General features: G+C 35.4%; 1 protein-coding gene across 1 annotated transcript in view; it reads left to right on the top strand.

Annotated features, from left to right (window-relative positions):
* The window catches only part of KCNH8 (potassium voltage-gated channel subfamily H member 8), a 180,659-nt gene that overhangs the window by 94,969 nt on the left and 64,116 nt on the right, over positions 1–21,574 (top strand). The window contains exons 6-7 of the mRNA XM_008632000.2: positions 7,298–7,455; positions 17,517–17,724. Coding sequence (XP_008630222.1) covers positions 7,298–7,455; positions 17,517–17,724 — 366 coding nt within the window. The remainder of the gene's footprint in view (positions 1–7,297; positions 7,456–17,516; positions 17,725–21,574) is intronic.

The following is a 21,574-nucleotide window of genomic DNA, read 5'->3' as shown; positions in this document are numbered from 1 at the left end:
GACTGCCCACACAAACTAAATGGGGTTACTTGCACAATATTCTGAAGTGCTAGTGACCAGGAGAAAATGATACTTGGGGTTGCACCCAAAGAAAAATAGGAGGGAGAGGAATATTTGATAGCCATTTTTTAGCTTTTTAAATGTACAGTTGCTTAAGAGCTAATCCTTTTCTATAATTTTCTCTAATGATCATGCTCCTCAATTAGATTCCTTTTTTTTTCTGTTTAAGCAGTAGAAGATAACAAATTCTTCTACTTAATAAAACACCATCCTGGTAGTACAATGATGGGTCTTGATATTCCATTTTAGATATCAAGTCCAGTAGGACCTCGACAGTATATCTTGGGATACTTAATTTCTTTAAATTCTATCTGTATAAAATTCAGTTCATCTTCTTCCTTCTCGCTGTTACCTACATCAACACAATACTCTGAGACTTCAGTTATACGTAGTTTTATATGACCATTCAGTTCACAAAGATTCTGACAAGAACCAGAAATTTTTACAATCTAGTTGTCTTAAATAGAAGATGTCATATTTAACACACGTGTGTTAAATAAACAGCATTTGGCTAAAATGTGTTTTCCTGAAGGACATCAACTCTTCTTCAAAGACATTAAAGAATCCACAATGCTATTTACTTATGGCTTGTAAAATACATATTTCTATTTTGGAGGTTTTTTCATCAACCTGCAGAAGTGACATCTTGTTAGGTGTTTAGTTTTTAAAATGTTGCTACCTGCTGACTCTTTGTTTGGGCACGCTGGATTGCAGTTTAACGTCTGATATGACACAACCTTGCTTTGCTGCTTCATTTCAAAATTGGATAAGAAGGATGCATTGAATACATCTGGATTTCCCACAAGATTATTACTAGCTTCCCTTGTAACGACATGATACTATTTACTACAAACGAACTAAATTTTCATATTAGCGTTTCTTTCCTAAAACTGTTATTTTGCTTTGTCCTGGATATCAGTGATTTCTTTCTCTTTCTCAAACAGGTCTAGACTTTCATTTCAATTTTTCTATAGTTTACATTGGTTGTCACTTAATATCTGTTCACCATTTGACAAAACTTTCTAAAAAAGAAGAAAAATTGCAGTTCCTCCAGCAGCTGCAAGGCAGTTAGACATTATTTTGATTATATTATTTATATAGTATTTATTTTATTATATATTACATATTTTTATATAAAATACCTACATTTTGGTTTATTACGACTCAACCTCTGTTGTGTTTTTTTTCTCATAAGCTTTATTTGACTTCAGAATGGCTCAGGTTCTTACACAATGGTATTAGATGAGCATTATTTTTCTTTCCTATATAAACCAAATTCCAGCTCCCTCGCCTGATCGTGTCAGCATCTGAAAGAAAATCATTAAGCTAATTGTCATTATAGATGTCTGGGAGGAAGATGCTGTACTGAAAAATCACACTTCCTTATGAATAAATTGTTCCTAGGCAATTTACTAGGAACATCTATTTTATCTCAGCAGTAGAATAGGAAAATAGGAGTTTATATAGGGATAGATAAATTGTTGTTCAAAAAATACGGCACTAATTTTTCCTGAAAACTTTCTTAAAAACTGTCTGGCCAGATTCTATCATTATCCTTGTATCATTAAATAAAATTTGTTAAAACAGTCAGATAAATGAAAGAGTCTGAACTCTGGGGAAAGTATTACTAGCTAAAGACAACCGGTGTAAAATCATATAAAGGAAAGTGAAAAAAATAAAAGACATTAGAGAAGAGTCAGTCATACCATCTAGAAGAGGGAGATAATGTAGAAAACTGTGGGCTCTGAAAATCAATGGGGTTAATATACCAAAATCATCTAGTTCTCAAGCACAGGTTTGAGTGACTGCAGTCTAAAAAACATCACTGCTTGTATGTATGCTACTTGCCCTTAAGGCACAGGATTTTTCAATTTCATTTAGCTCCCAGTGAAAGACAGTTAAACTGAGGTATATTAAATTGCATTTTCTGCAATTTAAGAGTATCTCATGGGCAGTTATTCAATCACCTGACTAATCCTGAACTGTTATTCTGCTATGACTTGATCATATGTTTATTCCCAGCAGAATTTATTTTTTAATCAAGCCTAAAGAGAGAAAAAAAATACTGTCACAGGAAAATCAGCTGCTTCAGGTAAAAAAATCCTGTTTATGGGTAAAGTGGCTGGCCTCCAGATATCTATTTTTTTTTAACAGGGATTAGAAATTGAGATTATACAAAACAAATATTGTGCTTTTAAGACTGTACAAGGGTTATTATATTGGGAAACTTCTTCAGGATTGTTAGGTTAGCTTGATGACTATCAGTTTATGGCTTTTATTCCTTTTATATCATTTAGGAGACCAATCTGCATTGTGTGCTCAGCAGAACCTCCATTTTTTCAATGTAATTTTTTCCCCTTTGTTGAACACTGGTTTGAATTGGTGTTTGTATCCCATTCACCGCGTGAATGTGTCTGTGTATGAATGTGTTGCATAAGAGAAATCTAGAAAGGGACAGCTTGGTGAAGGATGTAGCATGTCATACACAGCTTTAATCCGAGAGAAGTCACCAGACATTTTCAAAACCCTATGGACTTGGAGATTTCCCAGCTCTTTTATGCCCAACTATGAAATAAGTTGCCTTTTCTTAGGAGTCGGGCATTACTAGGGCATGGATTTTGCTCTGGAAGCTTGTGAAAAAGAAAATAGTCCCCAATAGGTGAGTAAAACCATTAGAAAACTCAAATAAGGAAAGTAATTGTTTAAAGTTTTTCAGTTAGATCATGTTATTTGCTACAGTTATTTGGAAGGAAAATATCACAGATCCATGTAGCCAGGATAATGACAAACTTGGAAGACATTAGGGTAATAATGGTCCCAGTGTTCTGGTGTTTACTGCTGTGAATACTGTTTAAGAGCTTAATTGGAGCAAAATATATAAATAAATAAGGAACTGTAACTCTATCTAGATAACAATTTTAAATTCATTTCATGGCTAAAAAAAAAAAAAGGTGGCTTTTTTTAAATAAAAAATGCATTTTCCTTAATCTTTCAGTGTATCTTTGCATGAGTTTTAGAGATACATTCCTTACAAGATTTTTTTTTTAACAGTAGTGGAAATAACAGACTGAGAGAATCCACACAGATTGAGCTAGTTAGCCATGGGATCCAACCAGGAGAAAAATCACAGTTGTGGTTTCACAAATTCACTGTTTATTATCTCTGCATGCATCTTAAGGATTTATTGCCTAAGAGGGCTCCTGGTCTGTGTTGTGGGGGGTTTGTAGTTTTTTTTGGAAATGTGATCAGTCTGCAGGATAGAAAGAAGGGGGACTCAGAGGAACAGGACTCAGAAAGCAGAAAGTAATTGCATCAGCAGGGAACTGTGATCAGAGGGTGTGTGGAGCAGAAGCCCATTTTCCTACACAGTGTGCATGGGTGACGTGATTCCTTGTTCCAAGCCTCTTGAAACTGGAGACCTTGGGCTCTCCCTGTTGAGTGCTTTCAGGTCAAGTTCACCTTTGTGTTCAATGGAAGAAAAATAACTCACTGCTTGAAGACTGACACTGCTCAAGGTTCACACATGGCAGTATGCACAGAAAAGATTGGGGAAGGAGGAAATCATGACTGGCTTAAGACACATTGGTGTTTGTTAAAACAACATGCATCTGTGCTAAACATAGTAAAAATCTTGTGGAAAAAGGCCTTGTAGTTAAACATTATTTAAGGATCTTTCTTAAAGTCAATAGGATAGTCTAGACTTTATATTGAGCTTTAATTTGCTTGGGTCCTGGCTTTTTTTCTGTCTAATTTGAACTGAAATTTAATTATGTAACAAAATAAGAAACCAATGAAGACAAGAATAAAGAGGTTTCATTCTTTTCTCTCTCTCTACATCAAGAAAAATATGGTGGTTTATATATGTGTGTGCTGTGCTTCAAAACAGGTGTAATGAGTTAATCAGTTTGATGTTTTCTGCTATTACTGCTGCTTTAGTTTTAGATAATTTTGTAATGACATTTCTCATGTAAGAGATATTATTTAAATGCCCTATTCTGCCTTCCTGAGCACATAACACCAGCTGTGTAGCTCACAAGATCATTTAAAATGATGCTTTCCCATCTTGCATTGAAAAAACATCTAATAAAGTAAATTCAGATTCTTTTTCTTTAATAATAATCTTTATTATTAATGTTTGGGTTTTGTGTTAGGAGAGGTGCTAAAGATGAAGAGAGATTGCAGTTCTTGTCCCAGCCTGAAACAAACATGTCAAACATAGCTTAAATATGAAGTTTGCACAGGATGAAATTTGTTGTTAGGGAATACTTAAAGGTAGTATATTCAAATGTATCTCTTGTAGAAAAATGTTGACCCACTAATTATCCAAATATATTGAAGTCACTTCATACACGCTTTAAGAATCACCTCAGAGATTAAACATCCCTCTTGCCTGGTTTACAGGTATAAACTTGAAATTGTTGCTCTTCATGTTGTAGGAAAGGATTAAAGCTCACCTCATATCAGAGTATTTGGAACAAACTCATCACTAGAGAAAACCATTGGTTTTGATGCTCTAGAGTTATCTGCAATCTCCAAAGCTTTACATTACTGATTTGTGATTTGAATTTCAGATTGTTATTTCAATTGTCATCAGTTCGTAGAAGCTACTGCACAATATGATTAACAAACAATTTCTAAAATATTAAATAATGCGTTAGTACTTTCAGAAGATATTATTAGTAATAAGAAAACTTTTTTAAAAAAAAGAAGAAGTAAATCTTCCACTATTTAAACAGAAATCCCAAAAAAGTGTGGAATATATAATTCCTAGAAATGACACAATACCTCAGAAAAATGGTCATTTCTAAACTTGTGTTAAAGATTTTGTTGTGCTGTTAGATGGTTTTTGCCTCAGCAGTTGTGTTTTTTTGGTTTTTTCTTTACAAATTTCTCAGCAAGTACTTTAGCACAGCAGTTAAGTTGTAAATAAGATTGCCCAGATGAAGAAACTGTTTACACCCAACTATAGCTCAGAAAGTTGTCAAGAAATACAAGATGGATCACACTTACTTCCTGCCCTCTGGACTTTTATCTAATAAGCTGGATGCAGAAAGAAGCACTTACCATTTCCTATTCACTTTTTTTTTTTGTATATAGCTATTATCTGGGGCTGTTGTCCTAAATTGCTTTGATAGGAAGGCAGAAAAGGGTGCAGTGGAGAAAACCCCTAATCTCTTCAAACTTGAACAGTGAATTGCATATGCACATTGATAAGCCTTTGCTGTACTGGATGTCTTAAATTTAAAGCAAAACTTTATCTCCTTTTCTGTTAAAGCTTTAGTTGTTTCACAAATGCTAATGTGCAATAAATAAGCAAATACTTTTTCTGACTTTGATAACTGCACTTTGGAGTTTCTGAGACATATGAGAATGAGAAGTATCAAAATATTAGTGACGTAAATATCTTTATCTTTCTTTCTTACCTCTATCAAACAAATCTGCATGAAGGTGTTCTTTATGTGACTGGTGCTGCCATACTGCTCTGGAAATGTGGCTAATAACCAACAGTCTCTACAAAGTACCTGTGGAGTTGAACTGACCCCATTGCTTATTATGGACCATATAAAATTATTCTCTTTTCCCATCTTAATTGTATTATTGGAAATTTCATAACATTTTTGTAGCTTTAGGAAGGCAGGGCTAGCTGAGACTACTACATGAAGTAATCTAAAATTATTATGTCTCTGACTTTACGTATATATTCTGTTCAGCCTGAGTACTTCGTTGAATGAAAACAGTAGTTCTTAAACCACAAACCTGCAAAACCTCAGTCAGTGGAACCAGATAGCCTCTGATATGTTTCTAGGTCACTTTGTGTTAAGGTTTTGCACCAAATACTAAAAAAAAAGTACATGATCAACACTGTGCCAAAACAATGAGAAATTCCTCAAAGATTTCATTTATTTAGGAGACTTGACTGTACTGGGTCAAAGGGAGGGAGTGGCCGAAGTCGAACTGTTAGAAATACCCTAGGCTTACTCCTAGCAATATACAGGTTAACCAGTCTGACAAATGATCATAGCAGACTGTCTAGCTGCAAACTGCAGAAGACAGCATAAAAATTTTCTTCTAGTGAAACCTGGCAAATAATTATTTTCCAGACCCGCGACATTAGAACTTGGGATTTGATCAAAATTTATCCTAAAGGAGTATTTTCTGATACCCCAAAGGAATGGTCCAACATGATTTTCTCTGTGGGCCGAATCTCTCTTCTTCTTCTCTTTGCCCTCAGTGGTGGGTGGGGGGAAATTGTTTCCTGTCTTCTTGCATAGTATGGTTAGCAGGCTTGAAGGAAAGGTCATACTTTACACAGTCTTAGTGTAGCCTACCTAAAGAACTACCAGACAGAAATGCAAATTAATCTTTTTTTCCCCCTAAAGCTATTTCGCTATAAAACACCAGCCTTAATGGTTGGCTGCACTCTCTTCTGACACTGTAGAAGTTACACAAGTAGTTCTCACTAATGTTAGTAGAAACAGGGTGCATCGCTTGGGGACAGATTACAGTCTTCGTCTTGTAGGACATGAAAATAATTGAGACTCTGTTGTCAAGATCTGAGCTTTTCTTCAAGTGCTGATGTGTTTTGGCAAGACATGTCAAAACTATATCTCATACTGAAAGACACGCATCCTGGAATGTTAGATGGGAACATACAAAACGCACAAGTCACCAAGCAATTCATACCACTTTTGCAATCTCCACCATAGCACAAAAAGCCTTTTGTTCAAGTGTGTTCAGCACTTTTCAGTTGATAAACAAGTGGTTATCCTTCAGGATGACATTTGTCATCTGTGCTGAGCTGTTATCACTAAAATAGCTTAAATGACACCTTTTAAATAAAAGAATTAATGATTTTTTTATTTGAAAATTAATGTAAAAATGTTTATGAACAAAAATAATGCCCTTACTTTTTCATTTAGAAAAATACCAATATTTGGTACAGTTTAAAATCTGTGTGTGTGGACTTTTTTTTTTAATTCAAGCTCCCTTGTGAATCAGTGAGTTATAAATGTTTTAGACATTCTGTTTACTCCTTGAAAAGAATAATGCATTAACTGGTTTAACTCCATGTATGTGCATCTCTTACCACTATGTTTTTTTGTGTTTCTGTATTAGATTATTCACCTGGTATTTATGATGCAGGAGAAGACCAATCAGTATTATGCTGAATTCCTGGTGTTATGCCCAGGAATCAGGAAATCGCTGTCTCTGATTCTGTTCATTCTTTGTCAAGCAGATATTATTTTAAATTTCCGAACAACATATGTCAGCAAGTCTGGCCAAGTGATATTTGAAGCAAGATCTATTTGCATCCACTATGTGACTACATGGTTTATCATTGATTTAATTGCTGCACTTCCTTTTGATCTTCTTTATGCTTTCAACGTCACTGTGGTAAGTACTAACCTGTCTTCTTAATCTTTTTTCAAGAAGAGCTTGTTGATGTGGGGTTTTTTTTCCCAGACCTGGAGACTAAAACTGAATTAACTAAAATACCTTGGTGTCTTTTACAGTTTTGTGGTGTATTTTCACACTGGATGTACCAATTTTTAAATTCGATTATCTTTGCTTTGTTAACAGTTGCATCTATGTTAACTTCATGTCTAATTATTGTACTCAAATACAGTTTGCTATGGCTTTTCTCTCTTATGATGTATAAATTCAGTCCTTCATTTTTCAAGACTCATAAATTTTTACTGTGGTAAAGTAAATCATTGTTACAGTCAGCATGTTTATTTAGCCAGGAATCATCTTTCTCTTTACTTCTGGGAATTTTAGTGAAAAAATGACTGCTAATTTTTTGTGTGTTCTAACTTGTATTGCTTAAAATTGTCATTGACTTTGGTTCTAACTCATTTTTTTTAGGAATGTAATGTCAAAAGGCTTAATCTGCTTTGAAAAATGTTTGTTCTAATGTCAGGTGATGTCACAATTATGATGGGTTACATTTGTGTTGGCTTACTTATGCTAAGACAAAGGTTTTTATTCTGCTAGCCCTATTAGATTTTGTAGAGTAAGGATCTATTAAGCAAAATTGCAACAAACAAACAAGCAAACAATCCCCCCCCTCCCAAAAAAAATATAAACACCTCCTGCCCTTCTGAATCAGAAATTTCAGTTTTTGAAAAAAATGTCGGCAGAGGTTTCTGTAGGGAAATGTGATCAGTCTGCAGGATAGAAAGAAGGGGGACTCAGAGGAACAGGACTCAGAAAGCAGAAAGTAATTGCATCAGCAGGGAACTGTGATCAGAGGGTGTGTGGAGCAGAAGCCCATTTTCCTACACAGTGTGCATGGGTGACGTGATTCCTTGTTCCAAGCCTCTTGAAACTGGAGACCTTGGGCTCTCCCTGTTGAGTGCTTTCAGGTCAAGTTCACCTTTGTGTTCAATGGAAGAAAAATAACTCACTGCTTGAAGACTGACACTGCTCAAGGTTCACACATGGCAGTATGCACAGAAAAGATTGGGGAAGGAGGAAATCATGACTGGCTTAAGACACATTGGTGTTTGTTAAAACAACATGCATCTGTGCTAAACATAGTAAAAATCTTGTGGAAAAAGGCCTTGTAGTTAAACATTATTTAAGGATCTTTCTTAAAGTCAATAGGATAGTCTAGACTTTATATTGAGCTTTAATTTGCTTGGGTCCTGGCTTTTTTTCTGTCTAATTTGAACTGAAATTTAATTATGTAACAAAATAAGAAACCAATGAAGACAAGAATAAAGAGGTTTCATTCTTTTCTCTCTCTCTACATCAAGAAAAATATGGTGGTTTATATATGTGTGTGCTGTGCTTCAAAACAGGTGTAATGAGTTAATCAGTTTGATGTTTTCTGCTATTACTGCTGCTTTAGTTTTAGATAATTTTGTAATGACATTTCTCATGTAAGAGATATTATTTAAATGCCCTATTCTGCCTTCCTGAGCACATAACACCAGCTGTGTAGCTCACAAGATCATTTAAAATGATGCTTTCCCATCTTGCATTGAAAAAACATCTAATAAAGTAAATTCAGATTCTTTTTCTTTAATAATAATCTTTATTATTAATGTTTGGGTTTTGTGTTAGGAGAGGTGCTAAAGATGAAGAGAGATTGCAGTTCTTGTCCCAGCCTGAAACAAACATGTCAAACATAGCTTAAATATGAAGTTTGCACAGGATGAAATTTGTTGTTAGGGAATACTTAAAGGTAGTATATTCAAATGTATCTCTTGTAGAAAAATGTTGACCCACTAATTATCCAAATATATTGAAGTCACTTCATACACGCTTTAAGAATCACCTCAGAGATTAAACATCCCTCTTGCCTGGTTTACAGGTATAAACTTGAAATTGTTGCTCTTCATGTTGTAGGAAAGGATTAAAGCTCACCTCATATCAGAGTATTTGGAACAAACTCATCACTAGAGAAAACCATTGGTTTTGATGCTCTAGAGTTATCTGCAATCTCCAAAGCTTTACATTACTGATTTGTGTTTTGAATTTCAGATTGTTATTTCAATTGTCATCAGTTCGTAGAAGCTACTGCACAATATGATTAACAAACAATTTCTAAAATATTAAATAATGCGTTAGTACTTTCAGAAGATATTATTAGTAATAAGAAAACTTTTTTAAAAAAAAGAAGAAGTAAATCTTCCACTATTTAAACAGAAATCCCAAAAAAGTGTGGAATATATAATTCCTAGAAATGACACAATACCTCAGAAAAATGGTCATTTCTAAACTTGTGTTAAAGATTTTGTTGTGCTGTTAGATGGTTTTTGCCTCAGCAGTTGTGTTTTTTTGGTTTTTTCTTTACAAATTTCTCAGCAAGTACTTTAGCACAGCAGTTAAGTTGTAAATAAGATTGCCCAGATGAAGAAACTGTTTACACCCAACTATAGCTCAGAAAGTTGTCAAGAAATACAAGATGGATCACACTTACTTCCTGCCCTCTGGACTTTTATCTAATAAGCTGGATGCAGAAAGAAGCACTTACCATTTCCTATTCACTTTTTTTTTTTGTATATAGCTATTATCTGGGGCTGTTGTCCTAAATTGCTTTGATAGGAAGGCAGAAAAGGGTGCAGTGGAGAAAACCCCTAATCTCTTCAAACTTGAACAGTGAATTGCATATGCACATTGATAAGCCTTTGCTGTACTGGATGTCTTAAATTTAAAGCAAAACTTTATCTCCTTTTCTGTTAAAGCTTTAGTTGTTTCACAAATGCTAATGTGCAATAAATAAGCAAATACTTTTTCTGACTTTGATAACTGCACTTTGGAGTTTCTGAGACATATGAGAATGAGAAGTATCAAAATATTAGTGACGTAAATATCTTTATCTTTCTTTCTTACCTCTATCAAACAAATCTGCATGAAGGTGTTCTTTATGTGACTGGTGCTGCCATACTGCTCTGGAAATGTGGCTAATAACCAACAGTCTCTACAAAGTACCTGTGGAGTTGAACTGACCCCATTGCTTATTATGGACCATATAAAATTATTCTCTTTTCCCATCTTAATTGTATTATTGGAAATTTCATAACATTTTTGTAGCTTTAGGAAGGCAGGGCTAGCTGAGACTACTACATGAAGTAATCTAAAATTATTATGTCTCTGACTTTACGTATATATTCTGTTCAGCCTGAGTACTTCGTTGAATGAAAACAGTAGTTCTTAAACCATAAACCTGCAAAACCTCAGTCAGTGGAACCAGATAGCCTCTGATATGTTTCTAGGTCACTTTGTGTTAAGGTTTTGCACCAAATACTAAAAAAAAAGTACATGATCAACACTGTGCCAAAACAATGAGAAATTCCTCAAAGATTTCATTTATTAGGAGACTTGACTGTACTGGGTCAAAGGGAGGGAGTGGCCGAAGTCGAACTGTTAGAAATACCCTAGGCTTACTCCTAGCAATATACAGGTTAACCAGTCTGACAAATGATCATAGCAGACTGTCTAGCTGCAAACTGCAGAAGACAGCATAAAAATTTTCTTCTAGTGAAACCTGGCAAATAATTATTTTCCAGACCCGCGACATTAGAACTTGGGATTTGATCAAAATTTATCCTAAAGGAGTATTTTCTGATACCCCAAAGGAATGGTCCAACATGATTTTCTCTGTGGGCCGAATCTCTCTTCTTCTTCTCTTTGCCCTCAGTGGTGGGTGGGGGGAAATTGTTTCCTGTCTTCTTGCATAGTATGGTTAGCAGGCTTGAAGGAAAGGTCATACTTTACACAGTCTTAGTGTAGCCTACCTAAAGAACTACCAGACAGAAATGCAAATTAATCTTTTTTTCCCCCTAAAGCTATTTCGCTATAAAACACCAGCCTTAATGGTTGGCTGCACTCTCTTCTGACACTGTAGAAGTTACACAAGTAGTTCTCACTAATGTTAGTAGAAACAGGGTGCATCGCTTGGGGACAGATTACAGTCTTCGTCTTGTAGGACATGAAAATAATTGAGACTCTGTTGTCAAGATCTGAGCTTTTCTTTGAGTGCTGATGTGTTTTGGCAAGACATGTCAAAACTATATCTCATACTGAAAGACACGCATCCTGGAATGTTAGATGGGAACATACAAAACGCACAAGTCACCAAGCAATTCATACCACTTTTGCAATCTCCACCATAGCACAAAAAGCCTTTTGTTCAAGTGTGTTCAGCACTTTTCAGTTGATAAACAAGTGGTTATCCTTCAGGATGACATTTGTCATCTGTGCTGAGCTGTTATCACTAAAATAGCTTAAATGACACCTTTTAAATAAAAGAATTAATGATTTTTTTATTTGAAAATTAATGTAAAAATGTTTATGAACAAAAATAATGCCCTTACTTTTTCATTTAGAAAAATACCAATATTTGGTACAGTTTAAAATCTGTGTGTGTGGACTTTTTTTTTTAATTCAAGCTCCCTTGTGAATCAGTGAGTTATAAATGTTTTAGACATTCTGTTTACTCCTTGAAAAGAATAATGCATTAACTGGTTTAACTCCATGTATGTGCATCTCTTACCACTATGTTTTTTTGTGTTTCTGTATTAGATTATTCACCTGGTATTTATGATGCAGGAGAAGACCAATCAGTATTATGCTGAATTCCTGGTGTTATGCCCAGGAATCAGGAAATCGCTGTCTCTGATTCTGTTCATTCTTTGTCAAGCAGATATTATTTTAAATTTCCGAACAACATATGTCAGCAAGTCTGGCCAAGTGATATTTGAAGCAAGATCTATTTGCATCCACTATGTGACTACATGGTTTATCATTGATTTAATTGCTGCACTTCCTTTTGATCTTCTTTATGCTTTCAACGTCACTGTGGTAAGTACTAACCTGTCTTCTTAATCTTTTTTCAAGAAGAGCTTGTTGATGTGGGGTTTTTTTTCCCAGACCTGGAGACTAAAACTGAATTAACTAAAATACCTTGGTGTCTTTTACAGTTTTGTGGTGTATTTTCACACTGGATGTACCAATTTTTAAATTCGATTATCTTTGCTTTGTTAACAGTTGCATCTATGTTAACTTCATGTCTAATTATTGTACTCAAATACAGTTTGCTATGGCTTTTCTCTCTTATGATGTATAAATTCAGTCCTTCATTTTTCAAGACTCATAAATTTTTACTGTGGTAAAGTAAATCATTGTTACAGTCAGCATGTTTATTTAGCCAGGAATCATCTTTCTCTTTACTTCTGGGAATTTTAGTGAAAAAATGACTGCTAATTTTTTGTGTGTTCTAACTTGTATTGCTTAAAATTGTCATTGACTTTGGTTCTAACTCATTTTTTTTAGGAATGTAATGTCAAAAGGCTTAATCTGCTTTGAAAAATGTTTGTTCTAATGTCAGGTGATGTCACAATTATGATGGGTTACATTTGTGTTGGCTTACTTATGCTAAGACAAAGGTTTTTATTCTGCTAGCCCTATTAGATTTTGTAGAGTAAGGATCTATTAAGCAAAATTGCAACAAACAAACAAGCAAACAATCCCCCCCCTCCCAAAAAAAATATAAACACCTCCTGCCCTTCTGAATCAGAAATTTCAGTTTTTGAAAAAAATGTCGGCAGAGGTTTCTTAATTTTGTGGACTTTTGCCATAAGAGACTAAGGTTTTTAGCTGTCCACTTTCTAATTCCCAGAATTCTGATCTTTCGTAAACAGATGCACTCAATCTCAATTTCATTAAAAGTGAGTTACAGACAAGTACAGAGATTATAGGATAGACACATACCAGAAAAAAAGCCAGCATAGAATAACACTAGTCAGGAAGGATCCCATGTAAGGTATGATGTTTGATCTTATAATTTAGTTCCATTTCCTTCAATGAACTCCCTTTTCATGCCATTTATTACATAAAGAACCATCAATGTAATGCTGCTAGTGCAGTAACTTTTGAAACCTGGTAGTTAATAGTTTCACATTGTTCACTGGTTTTTTATAAAAGGTGAGTAATCTATTTAAATACATTACTATCTCAGTTTATCCTTTACATTCAAACCAAACAGCCAGCATAATGCTGTTGGTTTAATTTCCATTAATACTTTTTCGTTAAAAGCACCAGGTTTATCTTCTCTTTCAAAAAGAAAATTTAAAAAAACTGAAAACAACAACATTTTCTTCCACCCCACTGGAAGGACTGATACGCTTTCCATACTTTATTCTGGAAAAGAAAGTACTATCTAATGATTATTTTTACAGTTAAAATATCACAATATGCAAAATGCTACTATAATATGATTAATGCACATCTCCTGTCCTACTTTTAAAACTTTTCCCTTAATAAGACCTCTGTATGATTCTTTAATGGGAACACAGTGCCTTACTATATCATATCTCCTATCATGACAAGACTTGGCAACTCTTAATATAATCCTCAAGATAACAATGATTTATCAACTGCTTCAAGAACGGGGGGAGGTGCTAATCACATTATACTGTTTTCAGACTTCATGATTTAATAAGCCATTTCCTCATATCTGTTCTCAGATTTTCACTTCATCGACTTTCAGATGTTGCCTCAACAGAACGGTGAGAAGGGGCATCAGGGAGCATCTCACTCCTTTGCTGTTCAGGCCCTGGCACAAAGGCCAAACCTTTAGGGACGCTCTAAATTCTGCAAGCTATAGGTATAGTGCCATACATACCTGTGTATGTATGGCACATATATGTCATACCCCAGTTGGAGACTGATGGAGCCAGAGTGCATGTAAATGCTGTGGAGTCTTTTGCTCTCTTTGTATATATTTCAAAAGAAACAAAAGTGAAACTGTATGAGTGGGCTCTACTGCCTTTACACCTTGCCTGGATTCTGCCCTCCCATTAAAATCAGGGACTCTTTGGAGATCTGAGACCACAGGCACATTCCTGCCTATCCTCAGTTCATGCCCTTCTCCTTCGATCCTTGTGTTCATCTGACAAAAAGGATCCCTTAATTTGGGGAAATATGGTTTCAAATGTTGCCTTAAAAACCAGGCCATTAAGCACTAGTTATAATGATTGAATTGCTCCTTTCTGAGTAGCTATCCATGGTTACAAAACAAGAGTATCATTTTTTGAGGAAAATCGACTAACGAGGTGGACAAAAAATTATTAAAAATCTCTCACACTAGTAATTTCTTAAAACGTATCCTGTTTCTTCATTAATTTATTTTTTATGTAGGAGATGATTCTTCCAAGCAGAGAATTCCATCACTGGTTTGTAGCAACTTTATTTTTTGTCAGTACTTCTCAGGACTATGCTGATTGTGTTAGATAAAATTTTGTCCATGTCCTTTTGACAGAAAAAGGTTAACACAGCTAGTCTAAAACGATTAACAAAATGGAAAATTTTGATGATTTTATATCTGTGGGCAAACAAAAATCTGTGCAGGCACAAGTATGAGTGCTGACTCCTTATTTTGTCTTCCTAAATTTGTGACATAGAAAAAGAAGCTGCCTGATGGCATTTTAGATCTTCCAATGACATATTGGGCACAATACCAGAAGAGCGTTTGGCATGACTAATGAGAAAAATCAGTGCAATAATACATGATTAATTACATCTGTGTCCAAATTTATGCAGGAATCATTTTGAAATGGGGCAGTCCTTAGGGCTTAAAATGAAACATGCCTCCACATTAAAAAGAGTATTATGATATATGATTCACTGTCTTTATATCTGTAGCTTAAAAAAAATGGTCAGAATTTAGGCCAGACTGATAACTGGCAGGGCACACATACAATTTTAACAGTCCTTTTGAAATTTCTTTTTTGCAGGAATCTAAAACAAAGAAAAAATAATTTCACCAAGGTTATCATTATTTAACTGTGATGTTTTAGAACATAGGCTCCCATGGGAAGATGAAGGCTCCAATGTGTAGGCCATAGCACATATACAATCATTATATACAAAATCATTATACAAATGTTCATATGTTACTACAACTCCTTGAAGAGTCAGTCGTGAATAGGGACCCATTTATGTTATAAGTGCAACAGAACTGTGCTTGGTTCAAACAAGCTGATGAGAGAGAAGGAAAGGAGACTTTGGGAAATGAATTACCACTGAAACAGAGGCAGGTGATATAGTTTCATGGCAGTTGTAGAATAATTATAAATTAAAGTTATATGATTGTAGTAATATAAACATGGCAATTGCTCCAAATATTTTGCAGCCTTCTGCCCTAGACTTGCAGATATTCTTGGGCTTAAGGTCACAGACATAACTAATTCCCTGACACTGTAGATGGAGAATGACATAAGATGAGGAAAAGAAATGCAAGAAATGACCTTGTAAATGTTTGTGTGCTCAAATGTCAGATCTTATTTTAACAACATATATTGAAAAAATGTCATATTTTTGTTGATTTTCTTTTTTTCCTTACTATGTACATGACAAATAATTTAAAGGTTCGTGAGAAAAAAAACCACATTAAATAATGGGCTGCAAATATTGCTGTTTGAAGGGGCTCATGGGAGAATTACTTATGCAGTACCAAAAACTGTACTGACAAAAAAAATATGATGCTTGTAGATTTCTTATTGTCTTCTTTGCAGGTTTCCCACCTACTTAATTCCTGAGACTGGAATAAAATAAACGAGTTGTTAAGTCTTTGAACAAATCAAAAACGCTTGATGCTACAGAATTTATCAGTCACCTCAGATCTGGCTGTTAGTAAAGGCACACCTATAAATTTTAGAGTTCAAATTATTAGCTTTGGTAAAAGAAACAGAAAGGCTGAACTTCAGGATATTCTGGATTAGCAAAAGCAAAAGGATATTGATTGGGCTGTGTTTTTAGACTTGCTTTTGAGAGAGCTCATTACTGTGCTCTGGGAGTGCTGTGGCAAGACACGTCAAGCCTGATGTTTCTTTTCCAGCTGATGTGGGTATCCTGTATCAACCAGGCATTAATCCTACTGTCTCATTAATGAGGGAAGAAAAGAAAAGCTTACTGTTAATGAAAATTATGTCTATTTAATCTTAGACAAACACATTAAAAGTATTTGGATCCTAATCTGTATATTGTTGGCTAACTCTGCCCAACAGCTGAAACATGAGCCAAGTACATCCCAGCAAAACTGTGGGCTGCTCACACCATGGTATGGATGTAGGCTGCAGGATGCTCTGGAGGGTATGGGGTCATCCAGAGACTGCTCCCTTTATGCTGGGACTCCTCTAAGGCCAGAGCCATATAGTTCATAAACCGAAGTATACTTAGGGTGCTGAATAGATTAGGTGCTGCTTTTGCTACACAAACTTGAAAGGCAATAATATTTTAGTTAAGGAATTTAAGAAGCAGTATTAGAAGTTTTAATGAAAGCTTTTTGGGACTACTACTTAGTACAGAGCAGTAAAATATGCCCATGTCCCTGAACACAGGTTTAAATCTCAAGAACAAATCTGAGCCTTCTCTGACTTCTCTGCTTTATTGTTCTGCAAAATATCTGCCATCGTTATTGCCTCTTCCATGCTAAATTATAAACTGGTTTCATCTCCTAGACAGTTAAATTAGGTGTACTGTTAGCTGAAGCTGAAAATCATCGTGTGCTTGGAGATATATATTTTGTGGTTTCATATTGTGGTCAGATGAACATTGGTCAGTTTGACAACTGTATTTCTCTTCTAGAGCTGGGAAGAACCCATTTTTCCCAAACACAAATTTTTAAGCTGAATCTGAAAGGAGACTGCATGAAAAAAAACCAACATGAAAGGCCTAGTATTTCAAGTTTGTTTGATTTAAATCAGAAATAATAATTATGTATTTACACATCGAAATATAACACTTTTTTTTAAAGCATCTTCTTTTCTATTCTCTGCTGTCTTAAGATTCAGTCTAGTCAGCTATGCAGCTGAATGAAGACTGCACAAAATTTCACAGAGATTTAGAATATCCTTTCATTGAAAAAAGAGAACTGTGTGATAGAAGAAAGCTGCTGGCAAGTTGTTTCGCTTCTGACAATTGGTTTTCTCTCCCTGTTTTCCTAGGTTTCCCTTGTCCACCTTCTAAAAACAGTGCGGCTGCTGCGCCTCTTGCGTCTCCTTCAGAAGCTGGATCGTTACTCCCAGCACAGCACAATCGTTCTCACACTTCTCATGTCCATGTTTGCCTTGCTTGCTCACTGGATGGCCTGCATCTGGTATGTCATAGGGAAAAGGGAGATGGAACAGAATAACCCACTTACTTGGGACATAGGTAAGTTCTTCCTTCCTATGTATACATACACGTGTATATATTCATAAATGTATGTAAATATATAAAAGTGCGTGTAGAAGTCACTCAATATTTCAGGTTTTGTTCAATCTTATGCCATTGTTTAGTGCTGTTTGTAGAGAAAAGGAAGAGTTTGGCACTCTGAATTTCAGGTCAATCTGAAAAAGGTTAAAATAAAAATCAATTGGAAAAAAATAGAAAAGAATTTGAGATTTTTAAGAGTGATTCAAAGTTTGGAAAATTCAGGATCTGTATAGGAAATGGCTAGACAGACCGTGTAAAAGCATAAATGAGAAAACTCATCCTGGTTTTGCAAATTAGGAAAATTCATCAACAAAAGCATTCCCTCAAATGTGCTGATTTTTTCCTATACATTGAAACAGATAGGCCCTGAAATGTCTTCAGGCTAAAAACTCCCTTTGGAATTATTGTTTAGGGGATTTTCAGGCTTTGATTTTTGCAGAGCAGATGACCTGTTTATCAATGGAATGTTCAGTTTTGGTCCAATGTTTAGTTTCTACTCCAGCATTCATTCTGATTTAATTGAGTGTTCCAGATTAGCTCTAGATTTTAAGCATTTCATTTTTTGTAGTGAAACATCTTCCATAAATGAAGTTTATCTAAAGGTGAGGCAGTTTCCCAAGAGAAAAAATATTTGGTGTGGGGGAAATAATGCAAACACCTGTGACCAAAGGCTCAGTGATATGCATTCAGACTGCAGATTGCCTGATTCTTATCTCCTTTATTTCTTTTCTCTTAACCCTGTTATCATCTCTCTAAATATCATCTAATAATGATAAATCTGAGGGAAAAATTATAGTCATACTAAAGGTGCTTGACCTCAGAGAAGGGAGGATACTGGGTCAGGAAGAGAAAAAGAATAAAGTCCAAGAAATATGTGTTTCTAGTTTTTCAATAGGTTACTTAAAGATTTGCGGAGTCTTCTTCTTCTTCTAAGATGGTTGTTTATTTATCTTTTCATTTGTAAACCAGGTCTGTGACCTGCTGCTGAACTCCTTATAGAGAGCAAATGTCTGAAAGAAAAGTCTGCAGCTCTAGAGGAGAATATACAAAGAAAGCCCACTGTGCAAAAATTGGTCCAATACCACCAACAGAGAAACAAATCCAGATAATAATAATAATAATAATAATAATAATAGTAATAATAATAATAATAGTAATAATAATAATGTCTCTCTGGTGGGAAGTAGCTCTTAAGGCACTTTGTCAGCTTATGTAGGCCGCAAACAATAGCTGCTTTCAAAGCATTCATTGCAGTCCAAATGATGATGATGGGCTGCATCCTTGCTCCCTGGGTAGGGCTGTTGGCTGTGCTCCCTTTTCCCCCAGGCAAGGCCACATTCAGAAAACTCTCCTCATATACCCTGGTGCTCTTGGCATTTACTACTATGAAAATATTAACCTTCACCATTTTGTCCATTCTTGGGCAATGGCAGTAATAAACAAATGTCCCAACAACCTCATTAGAACCAGTCCCAGTTTAACTGGAACATAGACATTTCCCAGGAGTCCCACTTGTGTCTCTGTGAAGAGTGCTGTTTCTGGGTTACCACACGCTGATCGTCTTCCAGTGAGCTTCCTAAGGAAGCACTCCTTAACAGCTCCTCACCACTAACTTACTTTGACCTGTGACAATCAGGGGCCTTCCCTCGACACCTCTAGGCAGTGCACTTCTACACTGGATGGGTCAAGGCACTTCTTAGCAGTGCGTGCTCTCACACTTTCACCTTTTATACGGAAAAAGGGCTTTTCTATTGGGCTTACAGACAGGGATTTTTTTAGGGTTTTTTTTTTCTAAATGTGTGAGTTTGCATTTTTGCCTGGAAGGCTGTTCCACCACCTTCATGGATGGTCTCTAAAATATTTAGATGCTATAAATTTATAATAAAAATTATACTGCAATGACTCCTGTAATGCTCCTACAGATATTAGTTCTAGAGATAAGTTAAATAATTTATAGCTTTGGGGATTTGTTTGGATTTTTTTTTTGTTTGGGGTATTTTAAGTGCAATGGTTTTAAAATGTTAAAGTATTAGATACTGGTTTAAAGAAAAGAGCTCAGAAAACTCCAGATATCAATGCTGTTGTTTTGCACAGACCACTCCAGCACTGACAAAATTTCTGGTTAAGCTTATGTGTTGCATATGTGAGCACAAAAAGTTATTATGTAATTTCATCTCTGAAACATCTACCAAGAATTCGTCCCTATATATTTCTTTTCCACGGGACTCCTGGTTTGATATATGCGTGTTACAGTAATCTGCACTGTAAAAATGTAATTTTTTCAATCAGTATAAATTCTGTTGCTCTCCACATGCAAACTGCTTGCTGATGAAACCCAATGAAATTAAGTCTTGGTCCTCTGTGTATCTTTTGCTATTCTGGTGATTATATGCAGGTAGCCTTTCTTTTCGCCTTAAGGAAACTTCAAATGGCAAGTTCACTACACCTCATAGCAACCACGCTGGGGATATTTTGAGGGGAGAATGGTAGGTGTAATTTAGAGTATGAGTGATTAAGCAAAGTAAAATGAGATCTGGAAATCATAATAAATCATAAGCAAATAATGCACACAGGAGAAATCTTGCTTGGAGTACAGTTAAGGTAGTATTACTGCAAGACACTGAGGGTATTTTGTTCTCCTAAAGGAAGACCTCAGCTGAAAAATTTGTGCTGTTTTGGAGAGCATGTAAAAGAGATATCTTGCTGCAGGCAAAGCAGTAGGATATGTTCCTTACTTTTATACTTACAGGTTTTAATTTTTTAACTTTTCATTTCAATACATTAATACCAGAACTGGAGACTCAAGTTTCCATCAATGCATCGTACACAAAGTTTATTCCAGCCATGAAGAGGCTTTCTAATGGACAACATTAAAAAATACCATACAAAAATTATAATTCCTATACTTTTTGTAATGAAAAAAATGTGTCACTTCCTTGGAAATCCTACTTTTTATTCTTCACTGGAATGTCTCAAGCAATGTCCACCTGAAAAAATGAGTATGGCACCATGAGTATGGACGCTGAAATGTATGTAAGAGCTGAAATATAGGAAGGGGTTTGTTCTAAGAAAGGAAAACTATGTCTGGAATGAAAAGAAGATTAATTTGCTTTTCATGTTTGCTGCTATTTTTGGGGAGAGAGTCAGAGGAAGAAAAAAGCTTTTAGCTTTTATTTACTCCATTTAGTGCTTCCTCAGAAAGCCTGTAGCACAGATTTCAGGACCGAGGTTTGATAACACTTAAAGCAAACAATTTAAAGCTGCAGTACTGTTAACATAATACTTTGAACCTTGCTGTGCCATCAGATATGCACCATAGCCCAGATCCAGCAGCATTTGCTTCTGTGTATCTATTTCTCCAGCTAATTTAAACAAATGTGGTGCTTAATTTGCATTTGGATTGGGGCAATGGGAGTGATAAAGTTGTTCCTATGAAAATACCCAGAACTGAAAATGGCATTTGCTTTGTTCTTACTGGACCGAATTGTAAGCCTTTATTTCACTTTTTGTCCTCATTCGGGCAACAGTCCCATTGCAAATAATTTAAAAACATGGTTACATTCACAAATTTAGCCACGTGGTTGCACGGTGAGAGAGGTGTAGTGTCTGGGTCTATTATTGATGAGCTGTCAGGATGTGGTGGCACTCAGACAAATATCAGTGTAGCATAATGTTAAAAACTGGATCTCTTGCTTAGCTCCAGTATTGCTAGATTTAACTGATTACATTATTTGGAAGATACACAGTATGGCCACTGCTTTTAGATGCTGGAAACCTTTACCTCAGCAAGTTCTCCCATCTTGGGAAA

This window comes from Corvus brachyrhynchos, unplaced genomic scaffold (genome assembly GCF_000691975.1).
Source record: "Corvus brachyrhynchos isolate BGI_N302 unplaced genomic scaffold, ASM69197v1 scaffold53, whole genome shotgun sequence".
NCBI classification, from domain to species: Eukaryota; Metazoa; Chordata; class Aves; order Passeriformes; family Corvidae; genus Corvus; species Corvus brachyrhynchos.
Note: the sequence above shows the minus strand (reverse complement) of the source record. Positions and strands in the feature narration are given on the sequence as shown.